Source organism: Gambusia affinis, linkage group LG24 (assembly GCF_019740435.1).
Source record: "Gambusia affinis linkage group LG24, SWU_Gaff_1.0, whole genome shotgun sequence".
NCBI lineage: Eukaryota > Metazoa > Chordata > Actinopteri > Cyprinodontiformes > Poeciliidae > Gambusia > Gambusia affinis.
The window spans coordinates 87,623-103,943 of NC_057891.1; the positions used below are offsets into that span (position 1 = coordinate 87,623).

General features: G+C 36.2%; 1 protein-coding gene across 1 annotated transcript in view; it reads left to right on the plus strand.

Moving 5' to 3' along the window:
* Positions 1-16,321, plus strand: part of LOC122827331 (NLR family CARD domain-containing protein 3-like) — a 400,427-nt gene that overhangs the window by 61,492 nt on the left and 322,614 nt on the right. Inside the window, exon 10 of the mRNA XM_044110152.1 lies at positions 5,316-5,327. Within this exon, the coding sequence (XP_043966087.1) occupies positions 5,316-5,327 (12 nt within the window). The remainder of the gene's footprint in view (positions 1-5,315; positions 5,328-16,321) is intronic.

Sequence of the window (16,321 nt, forward strand, 5' to 3'; positions counted from 1 at the left end):
GTTTCTGTTTACATGTTTGTTTTTGGTTCACATGTTTATATTCTGTTTATGTCAGTTCTAGTGAGTGGTGGGGGAGCTTCAGGGTCATCAGTGACATGGGGAAGAAACTTACACAAATGGGGAGGACACAGTTAAAGGTAGCTTCTTTCAATATTAATGGTATAAATAATCCAATTAAGAGATGGAGAGTTTTATCTAAACTCAGAAAGGATAAAGTTCAAATAGCGATGCTGCAGGAAACCCATCTAGATGATTCTGAACATGCCAAATTGAACAAGATGGGGTTTAAATCTGTCTATTTTTCTTCCCACGTCTCCGGGAAGCGAAGAGGGGTTGCGATTTTAATATCGAGCTCCTTGTGCTATGAACATGTTGCAGAACATAAAGACAGGGAGGGTCGTTACATTTTAATTACAGGAAAAATAGATGGCATCTTGATAAGTCTTGTTAGTGTCTATGCCCCACCAGGTAGCGACTGGTCATTTTACAAGAAAATACTTGAATTAGCAGCAACAAAAAGTCAGGGTGTAATGATCTGTGCTGGGGACTTTAATATTAAATTAAACCCAAATCTGGACTCATCAAATGGGAAAACAAACTCAAAACATATCAGTAAAAGAATGAAAAATATGATGGACGAACTGGGATTAGTGGATGTCTGGAGGGACAAGAACCCAACCAGTCGTGATTACACACATTACTCCTCTTCTCACAATGTGTACTCAAGAATAGATTATTTCTTCATGTTTAAAAAAGATGTGCATAGATTAAAAAGTTGGGAGATCGAATCTAGTCCAATTTCAGACCACAGCCCAATCTATATCTCCCTTCAACTGGCTGAAAAAAGCAGATCCACGCTCTGGAGGCTGAATACAAACCTATTAAATAGTAAAATTTTTAAGGAGAATATGAAAACTGAAATCAAACAATATTTGGAGGAGAATGATAATAAAGAGGTGGGTCCGGCAATACTTTGGGATGCTTTAAAGGCGGTAGTCAGGGGAAGAATAATAGCCTTTTCCTCATACGAAAAGAAAATTAGACAACAAAAACAAACTCAATTGGAAGTTGAGCTGAAAAAACTGCAGGAAGAGCACTCCAAAACGTTCAAGAGGGCAACAAGAGCTAAAATCGAGATAGTGAAAAAAGAACTGAATGATTTAAACATACAAGAAATACAAAAGAAACTTCTCTTTACTAAACAGAAATATTATGAAGCAGGGGGAAAATCTCTGAAGCTCCTAGCATTTAAATTACGAAAGCAACAAGCTGATAGAACTATTCACAAAATAAAGAATATATATATACAAATAGGGTTGAAACAAACCTAGAAAAGATTCAGAAATGCTTTGGAGATTTTTTCCGAAATCTATACTCCCAGCCCAAATTGAATAATGATCAGCAAATAGATACTTTCCTTTCCCAACTCTATCTGCCCAACATTACAGGCGAGCAAAATGAACAACTAATATCAGAGATAACTGAAGCAGAATTAAGATCGGTGATTAGAAAGTTGAAAGGAGGGAAATCTCCAGGAATGGATGGGTTTGCTGCTGAGTGGTACAGAGAAATGCAAGATCAGTTAGTCCCTGTTTTAGTAAGAGTTTTCAACAATGTACTGGAAAAGAAAATAATCCCTCCCTCATGGAGAGACGCAACTATTTCGCTAATCCCTAAGGACGGAAAGGATAAGTTGGAATGCGGAAACTACTGCCCGATAAGTGTGCTAAATATTGATTATAAATTATTTACTGCCATAATCGCACAGAGATTGGAAAACATCATGCCAGTGATAATCCATAAGGACCAAACAGGTTTCATCCGACAGAGACAGACGCAGGATAACATCAGAAAAACTTTGCATATTTTAAATCATGTAGCCCAACAAAAAATAGAGACTCTCATACTGAGTCTGGATGCGGAGAAGGCCTTTGACTCGGTCAGATGGTCCTTTCTCTACAAAGTTATGTCCAGGTTTGGGTTCCACCAGACTATAATAGATGTAATTGCTGCTTTATACAATAAACCATCTGCTAGGATAAAAATTAACGGAGACCTATCTGATCCTTTTACTTTAGAAAGGGGTACGAGGCAGGGTTGCTGTGTTTCACCGCTCCTCTTCGCCCTTTTCATAGAGCCGTTAAGTCAGTGGATAAGACAGAGGACGGACATAGCTGGAGTTCACATGACATCCGGGGAACAAAAGTTGTCATTGTTCGCAGACGATTTATTGTTAACCATAACAAACCCAGCTCAAACTCTACCTGTACTTATGGGGGCGATCGAGGAATATGGTTCACTCTCGGGTTACAAAATAAACATTACCAAGACTCAGGTTTTAACAATAAATTATAACCCACAGAACAATGTTAGGAGTCTGTACAATTGGAACTGGGAAGCAGAATCCATAAAATATTTAGGGATCACATTGCCCAAAGATTTCACTAAGATTTTTGAAGTCAACTATGAGCCCCTAATTTCAAATCTGAAATCAGACATACAGAGATGGAATCTGATCCCTTTCTCAAATTTATACTCCAGAGTGGAGACGGTCAGAATGAACATTCTCCCGCGCTTCCTATATCTATTTCAGTGTCTACCTATCCTGATATCAGAAAGACATTTCATAGAGTGGGAAAGATTAATATCTCAGTATATTTGGCAGGGAAAAAAGGCAAGGGTGAGGTATAGTACACTGCAGTTAAAGAAAGAGAAAGGTGGTTTGGGTCTTCCTAATCTACAGGTTTATTACCTTGCAGCTCAGTTAAGACCTGTGCTCTGTTTATGCTCTCCATCTTACGACGCAAGGTGGAAAGATTTGGAAGGAACAACAGTGGAAGGAAAACCTTTAATATCAGTATTAATGGACAAAGACTTACAAGAAGGGCTGAATATACCACATGGGTCAATATTACACACTATGCTGGATTCTTGGAGTAAGGTCATTAAAATTTGTAAATTGGGTAACCAGATAAAAATACTCAGATGGTGTGCATTTGATTCAGCGTTTAAACCAAACAAGATTGATGGGAGATTTAGAGGATGGATCCAAAAAGGATTAACCACCTACTATAGCTTTACCCAGAAGGGCGTGTTTCTGAGTTTTGAGGAACTTCAGAGATCTAAAAGGTTGGAGAAGGACGACTTCTTTAGATATCTACAGGTTAGGACCTATTTCAATCAAAATATAGGTGACAATTGGGAAACAGCCAAACCAGGACTTTTTAATGTGCTTCTATCCTTGTTGAAGTCAGGTTCATGCAAGAAACTTGTTTCCATACTGTACAATGGTATCCTATCGTCTAAACAAGGTGATACAAACTACATAAGAAACAAATGGGTAAAAGAAGGAAATTTATCAATCTCAACTGAAGTCTGGGAACAGATTAACAAATTACACTGGATGACCTCGAGCTCCAACACATGGAGGCTGTTCTGTTGGAAAAACACTGTTCGTTTTTTTGTGACTCCAGTTCAGAAAAAACATCAGGGCAGCGGAGACACATGTTGGAGACTCTGTGGAACAAACGGGGCAAATCATCATCACATCTTCTGGGATTGTCCGGTTATTAAAGGTTTTTGGGAACAAATGTGCTCCCACCTGAATAACATCTTTACTGAAAGGATCCCATGTAAATTTGAATCCCTATACCTAGGAAACATTTCACTTGATGACTGGACTCTGGAAGATAAAAAACTGCTGTTGGTGCTCCTGGCAGCAAGCAAAAAGACAATCACTAGAAAATGGTTGAAGCCTGAAGCTCCTACTGTTGAGGACTGGTTCAAGATTGTACAGGACATTTACATTCTGGAGAAGATATCTTTTTCTGTCCAAGGCCGAAGGGAATTATTCTTCAAGATCTGGTCTAAATGGACAAAATATATAAAATCAGTTATTCCTGTGGACTAAATATCTCTATTACATGCAAGTACTGTTTCTCTGTGTATTGTACTTTGGCTCAGGATTATGGCAAACTTACGCTCTTGATTGTGTTTTTCCCCTAACATAAGAAAACTCAGACCAGACCCTCCATCCCCCCACTCACTCTTCTGTTATGGATGTTCTGTTATTATACAAAAAAAAAAAACTGGTTGGGCTTATGTTATTCATTCTCATACTTCCAATGTGGTGGAAGCTGAATTGTACAAAATAATTGTAATTTGCCTTTCCAAATAAAAAATTAATAAAAAAAAAAAAAAAAAAAATGAGATAAACAAAACCTGAAAGAGATTCCAGTTTCACTCGACAGCAGGTATAACAGCAGGTAAATAGCGGTGAAACCAAAAACAACTCCGTCTCAACCGTTTGCTGAAAGGACGTGAAAGACGGCAAGAAATATTTTATCAGAGAGCATCCATCCTCTTTATTCATGAGTTTGAACCTCTGAGCTCATGAAGGCTTTATTGTGTTCCTCTGGTAACTAAGAACATCTATTAGAAGTCATTTATTGACGGTGCAATAATTATTCTTAACCAAACTGAATGATAACATTTAGCTATAGCATGCTAAGTGTTTGCTCTACAAATTGTTGAGAATGTGATTCTATGAATATGATTTATCTTGTTGTTTTAGAGTGGAAGGAAAATTTCCACATTGATAAACCAAATAGTTTTTTTCCTATATATAAAACTCTACCAACAAAATGTCTCAGAATAATATACACGGCACCGTAAAAACAAAAATGAGAATTTTTGCTTGTATCTGTTTAACAAGCCTGGTTTTAACAACCTGGGTTGTTATTCTTTTCTACCTAATTCCTTTGTTTGTTATTCACTTTTGCTCAATTAAATTTCTTACATTGCAAATGTTTTTTTATTATAGTTGATCATGTTGTTTTCATGTCTCCTTATTTCTGTTGTTCCTCCTATTATTGATGGAGATATATAGATATTATTTATAATGTATAAAAGTATTGTTTATGTCATTTAATTAGCTCTACATCCTCATGGAGATGAAAAAGAAATATGGAGTTTCAGCAGCTTTAATAAGAACCCAAAGACCATTAATGAACAAACTGACTGGTTCTGATCCAGTTACCAAGTCGGGTCTCCAGCTGATGATCAGGAACCAGCAGAAATAGTTCAACTCATCCAGGCTGATAGAAAACTTTGAGTTTCTGTTTTGATCAAATGTTCTGGTTCTGCTGGTTTGGACTCTTTAAACCAGTTTGACTGGATCAGATGTTGGAATCAGTTCATCAAGTTTCTTTTACATTCAGGGAAATTAATTTTCTACATTTTTATTATTTATTTGTTCATATTTCAGTTTTAACCTGCATCCTGTTGGTTCAGCTCATCTTTTATTCTTTATTCAGATTGAACTGCAGGTTGTCAGAGACCAGCTGGACTTCTCTGTTCTCAACTCTGAAGTCCAAACCGACCCATCTGACATTACTGGACCTGTGCGGAACCAACATGGAAGATTCTGGACTGAAGGATCTCTGTGGTTTTCTACAGACTGAAGGCTGCAGACTGGAGACATTGGGGTATTTTAATAATATAATTATTGATATTTCTGTGATTAATTATTTATAATTGATCATAAATCAAAGTTCATTTCTTCTGTTCTAATCAATATTTTCTGAGTTTGTTCCTGGACTTGGATCCAGAGTTTAATTTATTCCTCTGTGTAACTGAGTTGGACCTGCTGACCTGAGGTCAGAACAGGACAGCATTCGGACCCCCAGTGTGTAGAAATCCCCCTCATATGAAGCAGGTCAAAGGTCATTCAACCCAGTCTAGAAAAGTGAGGTTCTGGTTCTAAAGTCAGCAGGTCTTTATTGAAGCAGCAACTTGTTGGCATTAATATTCATGAGAATCTTTAACTGGTTCTGTTGGACTGGTTAACCTGCATCCTGTTGGTTCAGCTCATCTTTTATTCTTTATTCAGATTGTTTGACTGCTGGTTGTCAAAGATCAGCTGTGATTATTTGGCTTCAGCTCTGAAGTCCAACAGCCTCCATCTGAAAGAACTGAACCTGGGAGGAAACGACCTGGAGGATTCAGATGTTCAGCAGCTGAAGGATCTTGTAGATGATCTAAAGTAAGTAAATGTTTGTAGTGATTTCATCTCCTGTCAGCATGTAGAACTAAACCCAGTTACCATCAAAGCAAAGCTCCAGTGTTCCCAGTAAAGCTGCAGCTTCTCAGTGGGAGGAAATGGTTCAGGCTTCCTGATTGGACACAGAGACAGCAATCAGCCAATCAGAGGAGCAGCAGCTCGCTGTGTTCCTGTGTTTGTGTGGGTGTGAAGATGAGTGTTGTTGCTGTGTCCATGTCTCCAGGAAGTCCAGCTGGACTCCAGCGTCCAGCCATCCAACATGTCTAGAGACAGTCAGTGGTCCTCATTCATCAAACTGTGGCAGCAGATCTGATCTCAGATCTGATTGTTCTCTCAGTTCAACAGGAAACAACTGATCAGGTTCATCTTGGTCACAGCTCTGAGATCAGTCTGACTGCAGCCTGGAAACCATCGACTGGATGTGCTGCGTCACTGACTGCTGCTGGAGAGAGTCTGGAAACACTCACTGATCTGATCTCTGCTTCCTTCTTCTCTCTGCAGGTTCTGATCTCTGTAAAGTAGAGAATGATCTCTGTGTCCTGCTGATCCTCAGAGGTTGAAGCTGCAGCAGTTTGAGTCTAAAGAGACTCTGACTGGATCATGATGATGACCTCTGACCTCCAAGATTTTCCTCCTGTTTGTTTTCTCATGTCTGTCATTTAGTGTCTGATATTGTTTGTCTCTTTGGATCAATAAAGATCCAATTCAAACTGGGCTCCATTTAGAGGCTTGATGGAGTTTTGATCTGAACTGGATTCAACTGGAAAGTTGATCTTTTTTCTCTCTGATTCATTTTCATCCTGGAACCAGAAATGGTCTGAGAATGGAAACATGGGAATCATTTCCAGTTCAGCTTTGAAGCCATGAAAGAAACTTCAACCCTCTTTTCTCTGCTGCTTCTTCCTTCTGTTGACATGAAAATGTTCCTCAAAGCTCCTCAGAGAAAAGATGCTTTACTGGAAACTGGAGAGAAACTTCAGTTTCCAACACAGAAACCAGTAGAACCAGTTTAGAACTGGATGTCCCACAGAAACTCTGATCTTAGAACAGTTTTCAGGAACATCCATCATTTATCTGAAAAAAAAAATAAATATAGATATATATATTGTGATGGAAAAATTACAATAAGGTCACATCTGCTAGTCATGTTATATGAAATGCTTATGAACTTTCACCAAAAGAACTATTTGGGTTTCATGTACAAGGTTGGAAGTTTGTTTTCCACAGCTGCCATCCCATAACCTTGCATAAAACCCATGTAGTTTTTGCTTGGCAGTGCTTTGCATCCAGACTTGCTTCATTACTGATTGTCCTATGAGCTCTCGCTATATTATGCACAATATATGAATAAACCTGATTGAGTGATTTTACCTGAACAGTACTTGGAAATAGTATATTTCCAAGAAAATACATAAATAAGTTTTGCATCATAGTCATTGTTGGAAAATTGATTTTATCAGAAAGTTAATGTTTTCACATTATTATTCTGTTCTTTCATGGTACTTTATTAACTGTTTCAGGACGTCTACTTTAGACTGTTGTATCTCCAGGTTTCAACACTTGTCCAACAACCCCTGACCAAAATCCCACTGAACTCCAGAAAAACACAACATATTTCTGACATGAATATACAAAAACGCCAACCAAGTAATGAATGTAACAGCATGGATGAGATCTTGTAACAAAGGATTGGCCTCATTGTTCTGATGGATGTTATCGGTTTAATTAACGGACTCCTTTGTTTTCTTGACAGATGTATAATTTGTCTGAATAAACCTGCAAATAAAGATATTTAACATCATTTATTTTTGTCAAAATAAGAGCTCTTTCTATTTCCTGACGTTAACACGTTTCTCGTTGTGGGTGGGATGTGAGCCACAGCAGCTGTGATCAATTGATCGATTGTCCGCTGAAGTTTGCAGCAACAATCAGCGATGGAAAACCTGGAGGTTGAACTTCTGGAGTCAAATAAACCCAAATGTTTCATTTGGTCTCCTAGAAATTCACTGATGGCCCAAATGAGAACGACTCTGGGGACTTACATAATAATAATAATGTTGTATGGCCTGTCCATCACAAGTGCAGATGCAAACTTTTTATTTGTCGAAAATTACAAAAGAAAATGTTAAATATTTGTCAATGATATATTTTATGTTTTGTTTTGTTTATTTTCTCCAACTGAGAATTGACAACCAGACAGTGAAGAAATAATACGTTAGATATCACTGTTTTTATTTTTGTTATATACAAGTGTTTTTTTATTTAAAGTAAAGTAGAAAGAAAATGTTTTTATAATAAAGCAGATGTTGAGTTTCTCTAATAAATTACACCTGGACTCTGAAAACACGGATATAAAGGTTTAATAAAAACACAAGATATGTATTAAGTTTTATTGTTAAAGGAGCAATGAAGAAATATTGTAGTAAAGAAATATATGGTTTGATTTGAAAGGTTAAGTTTTAATGTAGGTGTTAAAACTGCAGCTGCAGTAGCGTCAAGGTCCAGTTCTCCCAGTGCAGTAGTCCAATCAGCCACTAGAGGGCGCAGGACGACTCTCGCTCCTCACGTTTCTTCTTCAGCTGATTTTCTGCTTTCTTGGGTTGATAAACAGGAAGTGTGAGGATGGCATCTTCACCTTCATCGTCCTCCTCTTCCTCAGTTTCAGCATTAGTGGTCCTAGTGGTCCAGTTCATCTCCTGCTGATGCTTCCAGTTCTTCTGGGTTTCTGCTGCTCAGCTTCATTGACAGCTTCAGCTTTTCTGTCTGGACTAACAGATGATTGATTGGAAACAGAGATGGTGGAGCAGATCCTGCAGGGGGCGCTCTGGGGCCTCAGTGTTCAGGTCGGTTACAGTCACAACTCCCAGAGTCCTGAATCTTCTGGTTCCTTCCTGAAACGATTTCCTGCAGTAAAATGTTGGCTGTAAATGAGCTGAAAACAGAGAAAAACCTGAAAAAGTTCAAATCTGACCTCACAGTTTCACGGCTCAGATCCCTATGGATACAAAGAGAGGAAAACATGGAAGTAAAGGAGTTGAAGTGTTTTTTACTTCAGAGTAGCCGGACCTTTTGAATGCAACCAGAATTAAAGATGAATAATTATTATATTCATAGATGTCCAGCTCCAACCAGAAACACTGAAGTCGTCGTTTGTTTGAGTCCAGAAGCTTCTTGCTCTGTTTTGCTTTAAATGAGGAAAGAAGAAACTCAGTGATGGAACCAGCAACCTGTGAGACCCAAATGCTTTTCTTAATGCTCTGAGGTTCTGCTCATCTCACCAGGAAGGATCTCGGCTGCCATTTTCCTTCAATTATGACATAAAAACAAATGAAATATGAACGTCACTTCCAAACCACCAGAAGAAGAAGAGATGATGAATTAATTTCAAACTTGTTGCATGTAGAGCTGAAGTTGTTCTCCATTAGTTTTTTGTTTACTTTTACTCACTTACAAAGATCAACTAATGGCTCTCAGTCTAAAGGTGTGGAAAGAAGAATTCAGTCAAACTTTGGCTGTTCTGATAACAAAGTTTATTTATTGAGTCACTTGCACCAAAGCAGCTTTCAAAATGGCAGCCTTTACATCCAGCAGTCCATCTATTAACTAGTTAAACTCCACCTGGGGGGAGGTCCCAAGATGGCGGAGTGAGAGGTGTTGTTTTTGCAGGCTCTAATATACAGGAAGGTTTCGCCCTGATCGATAATCGAAGAGTGGACCCGGACTAATTACACCGCCATGTTTCTTTACTTTCACTGGTATGGTATATTATGTTTGTATTTGTTTAAAGGGCTATTGCACTATTCCATTTAGCTATTATTGGCTATGTTATCTCGTTCCTGCTCATCGTTCCTGTGAGTAGTTTTTGCACAACTACTGTGTTTTTTGCATGTTATCCTTACTTTCACTTAATACTAGGGGTTTAAAAAATGTTGTCAAACGTAAGGCTATTTATCTTTATTGCAAAGAGCAAAAGGCAAACAGTTTTTTTCTGCAAGAAACTCATTCATCAAGTGAGGAAGCTAAATTCTGGAAACTTCAATGGGGGGATCAAATTTATTTTAGTCACGGTACGTCGCATTCAGCTGGGGTTGTGATTATGTTTTATAAATTCCCAGGTTCTTTGTTGGAGCATATCAGTGATACAAATGGCCACTGGGTAACTGTAATAGTGGAGATTGATGGAAATAAGATCATTTTTGTGTGTGTATATGGATACAACAGTAAAGCAATGAATAGTATATTTTTTACTGACCTCGGAGTGAAGATAAAACAATGGAAAATAAAATATTCCACTGATCAGGTTATCTTGGGAGGAGATTTTAATGTAGCTCCAGATGGATCCATTGATCGCCTGTCCCTCTCGGGACAACACCATATTTATGATGGTATTTTTGTAAATTTAATCTCTAATACAAATTTGACAGACTGCTGGAGAATTAGAAATCCTAATATCAGACAATACTCCTGGTTCAACCCTTCGGGAAATGGCCAATGCTCCAGGCTAGATTACTGGTTAATCCCTCATAATCTGGTAAATAATATTTCAAGTTGTGAAATCTCAGCAGCTCCTTTAACATATCATTGTTCAGTTACCTTGTTTCTCTCTCTGAATAAATCAAAACTACCTTCAAACGTAACTTGGAAGTTTAATATTAATCTACTGAATAATAAAACCTTCTGTTCAGAAGTCCTGGACCTTATTGAAGATATTTCAGTAATGGATCTGTCGCCCTTAAATAAGTGGGAGTGGTTTAAATTTAATGTTAGGACAACAGCAATAAAGGCAGGCAAAATTGCTTCAAAGCTGAGGAGACAGAAACATTCCCAACTTATAAGCAATATAAATTCTCTATGTTCAAAATCAGTTTTATCATCTGAAGAGCTGAGTCAGCTTGATAGTTTCAAATCTCAACTAGATGATGTTTTTTTAGATAAAGCAAGGGGGGCTTTCATTCGCTCTAGGGCTCGATGGATTGAAGACGGTGAAAAAAACTCTTCATATTTTTTAATCTTGAGAAGCAGAGACAGTCCAAAAAGAAGATTCAGAAACTAATTATTAATGGTAGCATCACTGAAGACCTGGATTTAGTAAATGTAGCAATTAGAAATTTTTATAGTAATCTTTATTGCTCTAAGTATTCAGAATCCAATTGCCAATCTTTTTTTGATGAAATCCAGGAATCTGATGAAAAAATTAACCTTGATTTTAAAAACCTTATGGAAGATGACTTAAGAATCGAAGAGCTTGACGATGATACAACAACTGACAAAGGGTAAATCTCCAGGCCTTGATGGGTTAACCACTGAATTTTATACTTTCTTTTGGAAAGATTTACAAAAAACTTTTATTTGAGGCCCTGCTGGAATGTATTTCAAACTATAATCTCTCTCCCACCATGAAACGAGGTCTGATTACTCTGATCCCCAAAGCCAACAAAGACCCTTTATCTTTAAACAATTGAGACCCATCACTCTGTTATGTACAGATTATAAAATTTTAGCTCTTGTTTATGCCAATCGCTTGAACAGTGGATTAGGAACAATTATTAATGAATGCCAATCAGCATTTTTAAAGGGAAGAAATATCCATCATCACACTAGACTGATTTTTGATATGATTGATTATCGTAGCTTTATTGATGGTGAGTGTTTTATTTTATTCCTGGATTTCTTCAAGGCTTTTGACTCACTGGAACACTGCTTTATAATAAAAACCTTAAAATATTTTGGCTTTGGGGAAAAATTTTGTAGTATAATCAGATTATTTTATACTGATATAAGTAGCTCCGTTTCCCTGGGACCGAGTTTGACCTAGTTTCTCTATGTCAAGGGGAATCAGGCAGGGCTGCCCAATTTCACCTAAATTATTTATATTAACAACTCAAATGCAAACCTTACTAATAATGAAAAATTCAAATTTGCATGGTATCAAAATTTTTGATAAGGAATTTAAGATTAGTCAATTTGCTGACGATACAACAATTTTCCTAAGAGATAAAACTATGGTAGATGTTGCACTAAAATCTATTTCAATGTTTTCTAGTGCATCTGGTTTGTCTCTCAATATTGATAAATGTGAACTTTTGCCGATCCATTCCAGCTCTGAGACGTCTGTTGCCTCCATTACAGTTAAGTCCGAGGTTAAATATCTGGGAATGCTGATTTCAAAAGACATTATTAGAAGAGAGGAGGAAAACATTTGTAGTTGCTTGGATGGTATGAAGAGATCCTGGAGTCATTGGTTAACTAGAGATCTGACTATTTTTGGACAAACACTTCTGTCCAAAGCTGAAGGAGAGTCCAAATTAATTTACCCGTGCCATTCTGCTTTTATCTCCGGCAAGAATATTAAGAAAGCCAATTCAATAATCTTTCAATTTATCTGAAGAAACAAAACTCACTATTTAAGACGATCTGATCTTATTAAAGATTATGATAAAGGAGGAATTAGAGCTTTAGATTTTGAGGCTTTGATTGGCTCATTTAGAATAAATTGGCTGAAGACCTATTTGTCTCATTCCAACTCAATGTGGTTTCATATCACTAAATCTATATTTAATAAACTTGGTGGCTTGGATTTCCTGCTTAAATGTGATTTTGAATTCACCAAGATTAATATTACACTGTCTAATTTTCACAAGCAAGTTTTACATTTTTGGAAAATGATATTTACCCACAACTTTACCCCACATGGATCTGTAGTGTGGAATAACAGATCAATATTGATAAATAGAAAATCTATTTTTAAAACTGACTGGTATGAAAAGGTATTTTATTTGTAACTGACTTAATGGATAGTAATGGTATGTTGTTAAATCATAGAGATTTCACTAATAAATTTGATCTGAACTGTTCTTGTCATGAATATTTAAAAGTATGTAAATTTATCCCTGTAGCTCTGATCCATCTCATCCAAAACACCTTAAGATATTCAAATGTCACTTCATCTTTACCCAAATTAAAAATTGGAGAATATAGTGTGACTGATGCAAAGTGCAACAATGTTCTGCTTGTGACTGCCTTCAAATCTAAATTATTTAATGATTACAATAATAATATCTTGATAACAACCAATCTGTCTATAATTGAGAATGCGTTCTCCAAGTACGTAAAATGGCCGATTTCACCAAAGGTTAAAGAAACTCACTTCAAAATTTCTCACAATTTTTACCCAGTGGCTGAATTTTTGCACAAAAGATTTAAATTTGATTCAGCATGTTGTGCCTTTTGTGATTGTCCAGAAGAATCCCTTAATCATCTTTTTTCCCTGTCCTTTCTTTTTTAACTATGGAGCGACATTAAAAATTGGTTGTCCCTTAAAATTGATGACATTCCTGAGATAACCATCACCCACATTTTATATTATATTGATGGCCTTGATAGTAAAATATCTGACATGGTTAATATTATCTTGATACTTGTTAAATATCACATACACTGCTGTAAATGGAGAGGTTCTACTCCTTGTTTTAATTTTTTTTCTTAACCAATTTAAACTTTATTTCACCTCACTGAAACTTTTGAAATCTGTTTCTGCAAGAAAAGTAACTGCCAGTATCTCAACTATTCTTTTGTTTTAAAATCCTGCTTTATTATTATTCATTTGCCTTAATGTTTTATGTGCTTGTCTTTAGTCTTAGCCCCTTGTTTTTGTTTAATTTTTCTACCTATGTTGCAATGTTCTTGCACCTCATCGAGACTTTCTATACAGCTTGTTCAATAATAATAAAAAAAAAAGATTTAAACTCTGATGCTGAACAGCAGCGAATGTCCTTCAGTTCACTGATAATCACTCATTAATTTATTATTAAAGTAATATAAAGGACAAAGGAAATTAATAATCGCTCATAGATTTAATATTAAACAAACTAGCATAAATGATTTTAGTGTGTAGTTGCAGTTAGTTTTTCTCTAAACTCCACATTAAGTGGATATTAAATGTAAATAATGCAGCGTTATCAGGACTGTGGTTCCCACTATGGCCACGAGAGGGCGGAAATTCCCCGCTCTGAATATAGAGGTTTCTGACTTCTGTTAAGTTAATCACGTTTATATCTTTCTCTTTATAAATATTAATATTATTATGGTCTGTCTAATGGACTGACAGCTGATTTAATATATAGATGAGTTATTTATATACATTCCTTTTTAAATAAATAACTGGTTTGTTCGCCAAGATGCTGATTTTCCTGTTTAGTCAGGAGAATATTAATGAAATATTTATTTTTTTCTGGAAAATAGAATAATTACGATAATTTTGCTTCAGAGCCCGGTTATATAATTTATATCACATCCTAAGAAAATTACACACTTATGCTTTCTGATAATATAAAAACTAACAAGCTAAAATGTATTTACGGGACAATTTAGTTCCTGTGTTTTACTTTGAAAGAATCCAAAGGAAGTGCTTTTCATATATCAATTCTCTAGCTTTACTCTGATTGTATTTACATGCTGAGTCCACTAGGGGGCAGACGTCTAAGTAATCAGTTAGCTAGTATCCCGCTCCTGATAGGCTGGTGAAGCACTTCTTCGTGCTTTTGCTGTTTTATTTCTTAAATCTTCTTTCTACTTTAACATGAGATCAATGTTTTATCTGTCAGTGAACTAGAAGCAGCTCCACAGAGATAAAAACAGCCCGCAGAGACTCTGATCGGAGCTAGCGATGCTAACAGAATCCAGCAGTAGCTTGTTTTACACACAATCTGATTATCAACAGCTGCAGATTTAAACTCTGATGCTGAACAGCAGCGACTGTCCTTCAGTTCACTGATAATGACTCATTAATTTATTATTAAACTAATATAAAGGACAAAGGAAATTAATAATCGCTCATAGATTTAATATTAAACAAACTAGCATAAAGGATTTTAGTGTGCAGTTGCAGTTAGTTTTTCTCTAAACTCCACATTAAGTGGATATTAAATGTAAATAATGCAGCGTTATCAGGAGTGTAACTCCCACTATGGCCACGAGACAGCGGAAATTCCCCGCTCTGAATATAGAGGTTTCTGATTTCTGTTAAGTTAATCACGTTTATATCTTTCTCATTATAAATATTAATATTATTATGGTCTGTCTAATGGACTGACAGCTGATTTAATATATAGATGAGTTATTTATATACATTCCTTTTTAAATAAATTACTAGTTCGCCAAGATGCTGTTTCCTGTTTAGTCAGGAGAATATTTATGAAATATTTATTTTTTTCTGGAAAATAGAATAATTGCGATAATTTTGCTTCAGGGCCCGGTTATATAATTTATATCACATCCTAAGAAAATTACACACTTATGCTTTCTGATAATATAAAAACTAACAAGCTAAAATGTATTTACGGGACAATTTAGTTCCTGTGTTTTACTTTGAAAGAATCCAAAGGAAGTGCTTTTCACAAATCAATTCTCTAGCTTTACTCTGATTGTATTTACATGCTGAGTCCACTAGGGGGCAGACGTCTAAGTAATCAGTTAGCTAGTATCCCGCTCCTGATAGGCTGGTGAAGCACTTGTTGCTCTCTTCGTGCTTTTGCTGTTTTATTTCTTACATATTCTTTCTACTTTAACATGAGATCAATGTTTTATCTGTCAGTGAACTAGAAGCAGCTCCACAGAGATAAAAACAGCCCGCAGAGACTCTGATCGGAGCTAGCGATGCTAGCGATGCTAACAGAATCCAGCAGTAGCTTGTTTTACACACAAACTGATTATCAACAGCTGCAGATTTAAACTCTGATGCTGAACAGCAGCGACTGTCCTTCAGTTCACTGATAATGACGCATTAATTTATTATTAAACTAATATAAAGGACAAAGGAAATTAATAATCGCTCATAGATTTAATATTAAACAAACTAGCATAAAGGATTTTAGTGTGCAGTTGCAGTTAGTTTTTCTCTAAACTCCACATTAAGTGGATATTAAATGTAAATAATGCAGCGTTATCAGGAGTGTAATTCCCACTATGGCCACGAGAGAGCGGAAATTCCCCGCTCTGAATATAGAGGTTTCTGATTTCTGTTAAGTTAATCACGTTTATATCTTTCTCATTATAAATATTAATATTATTATGGTCTGTCTAATGGACTGACAGCTGATTTAATATATAGATGAGTTATTTATATACATTCCTTTTTAAATAAATTACTAGTTCGCCAAGATGCTGTTTCCTGTTTAGTCAGGAGAATATTTATGAAATATTTATTTTTTCTGGAAATCAGAATAATTACGATAATTTTGCTTCAGAGCCCAGTTATATAAT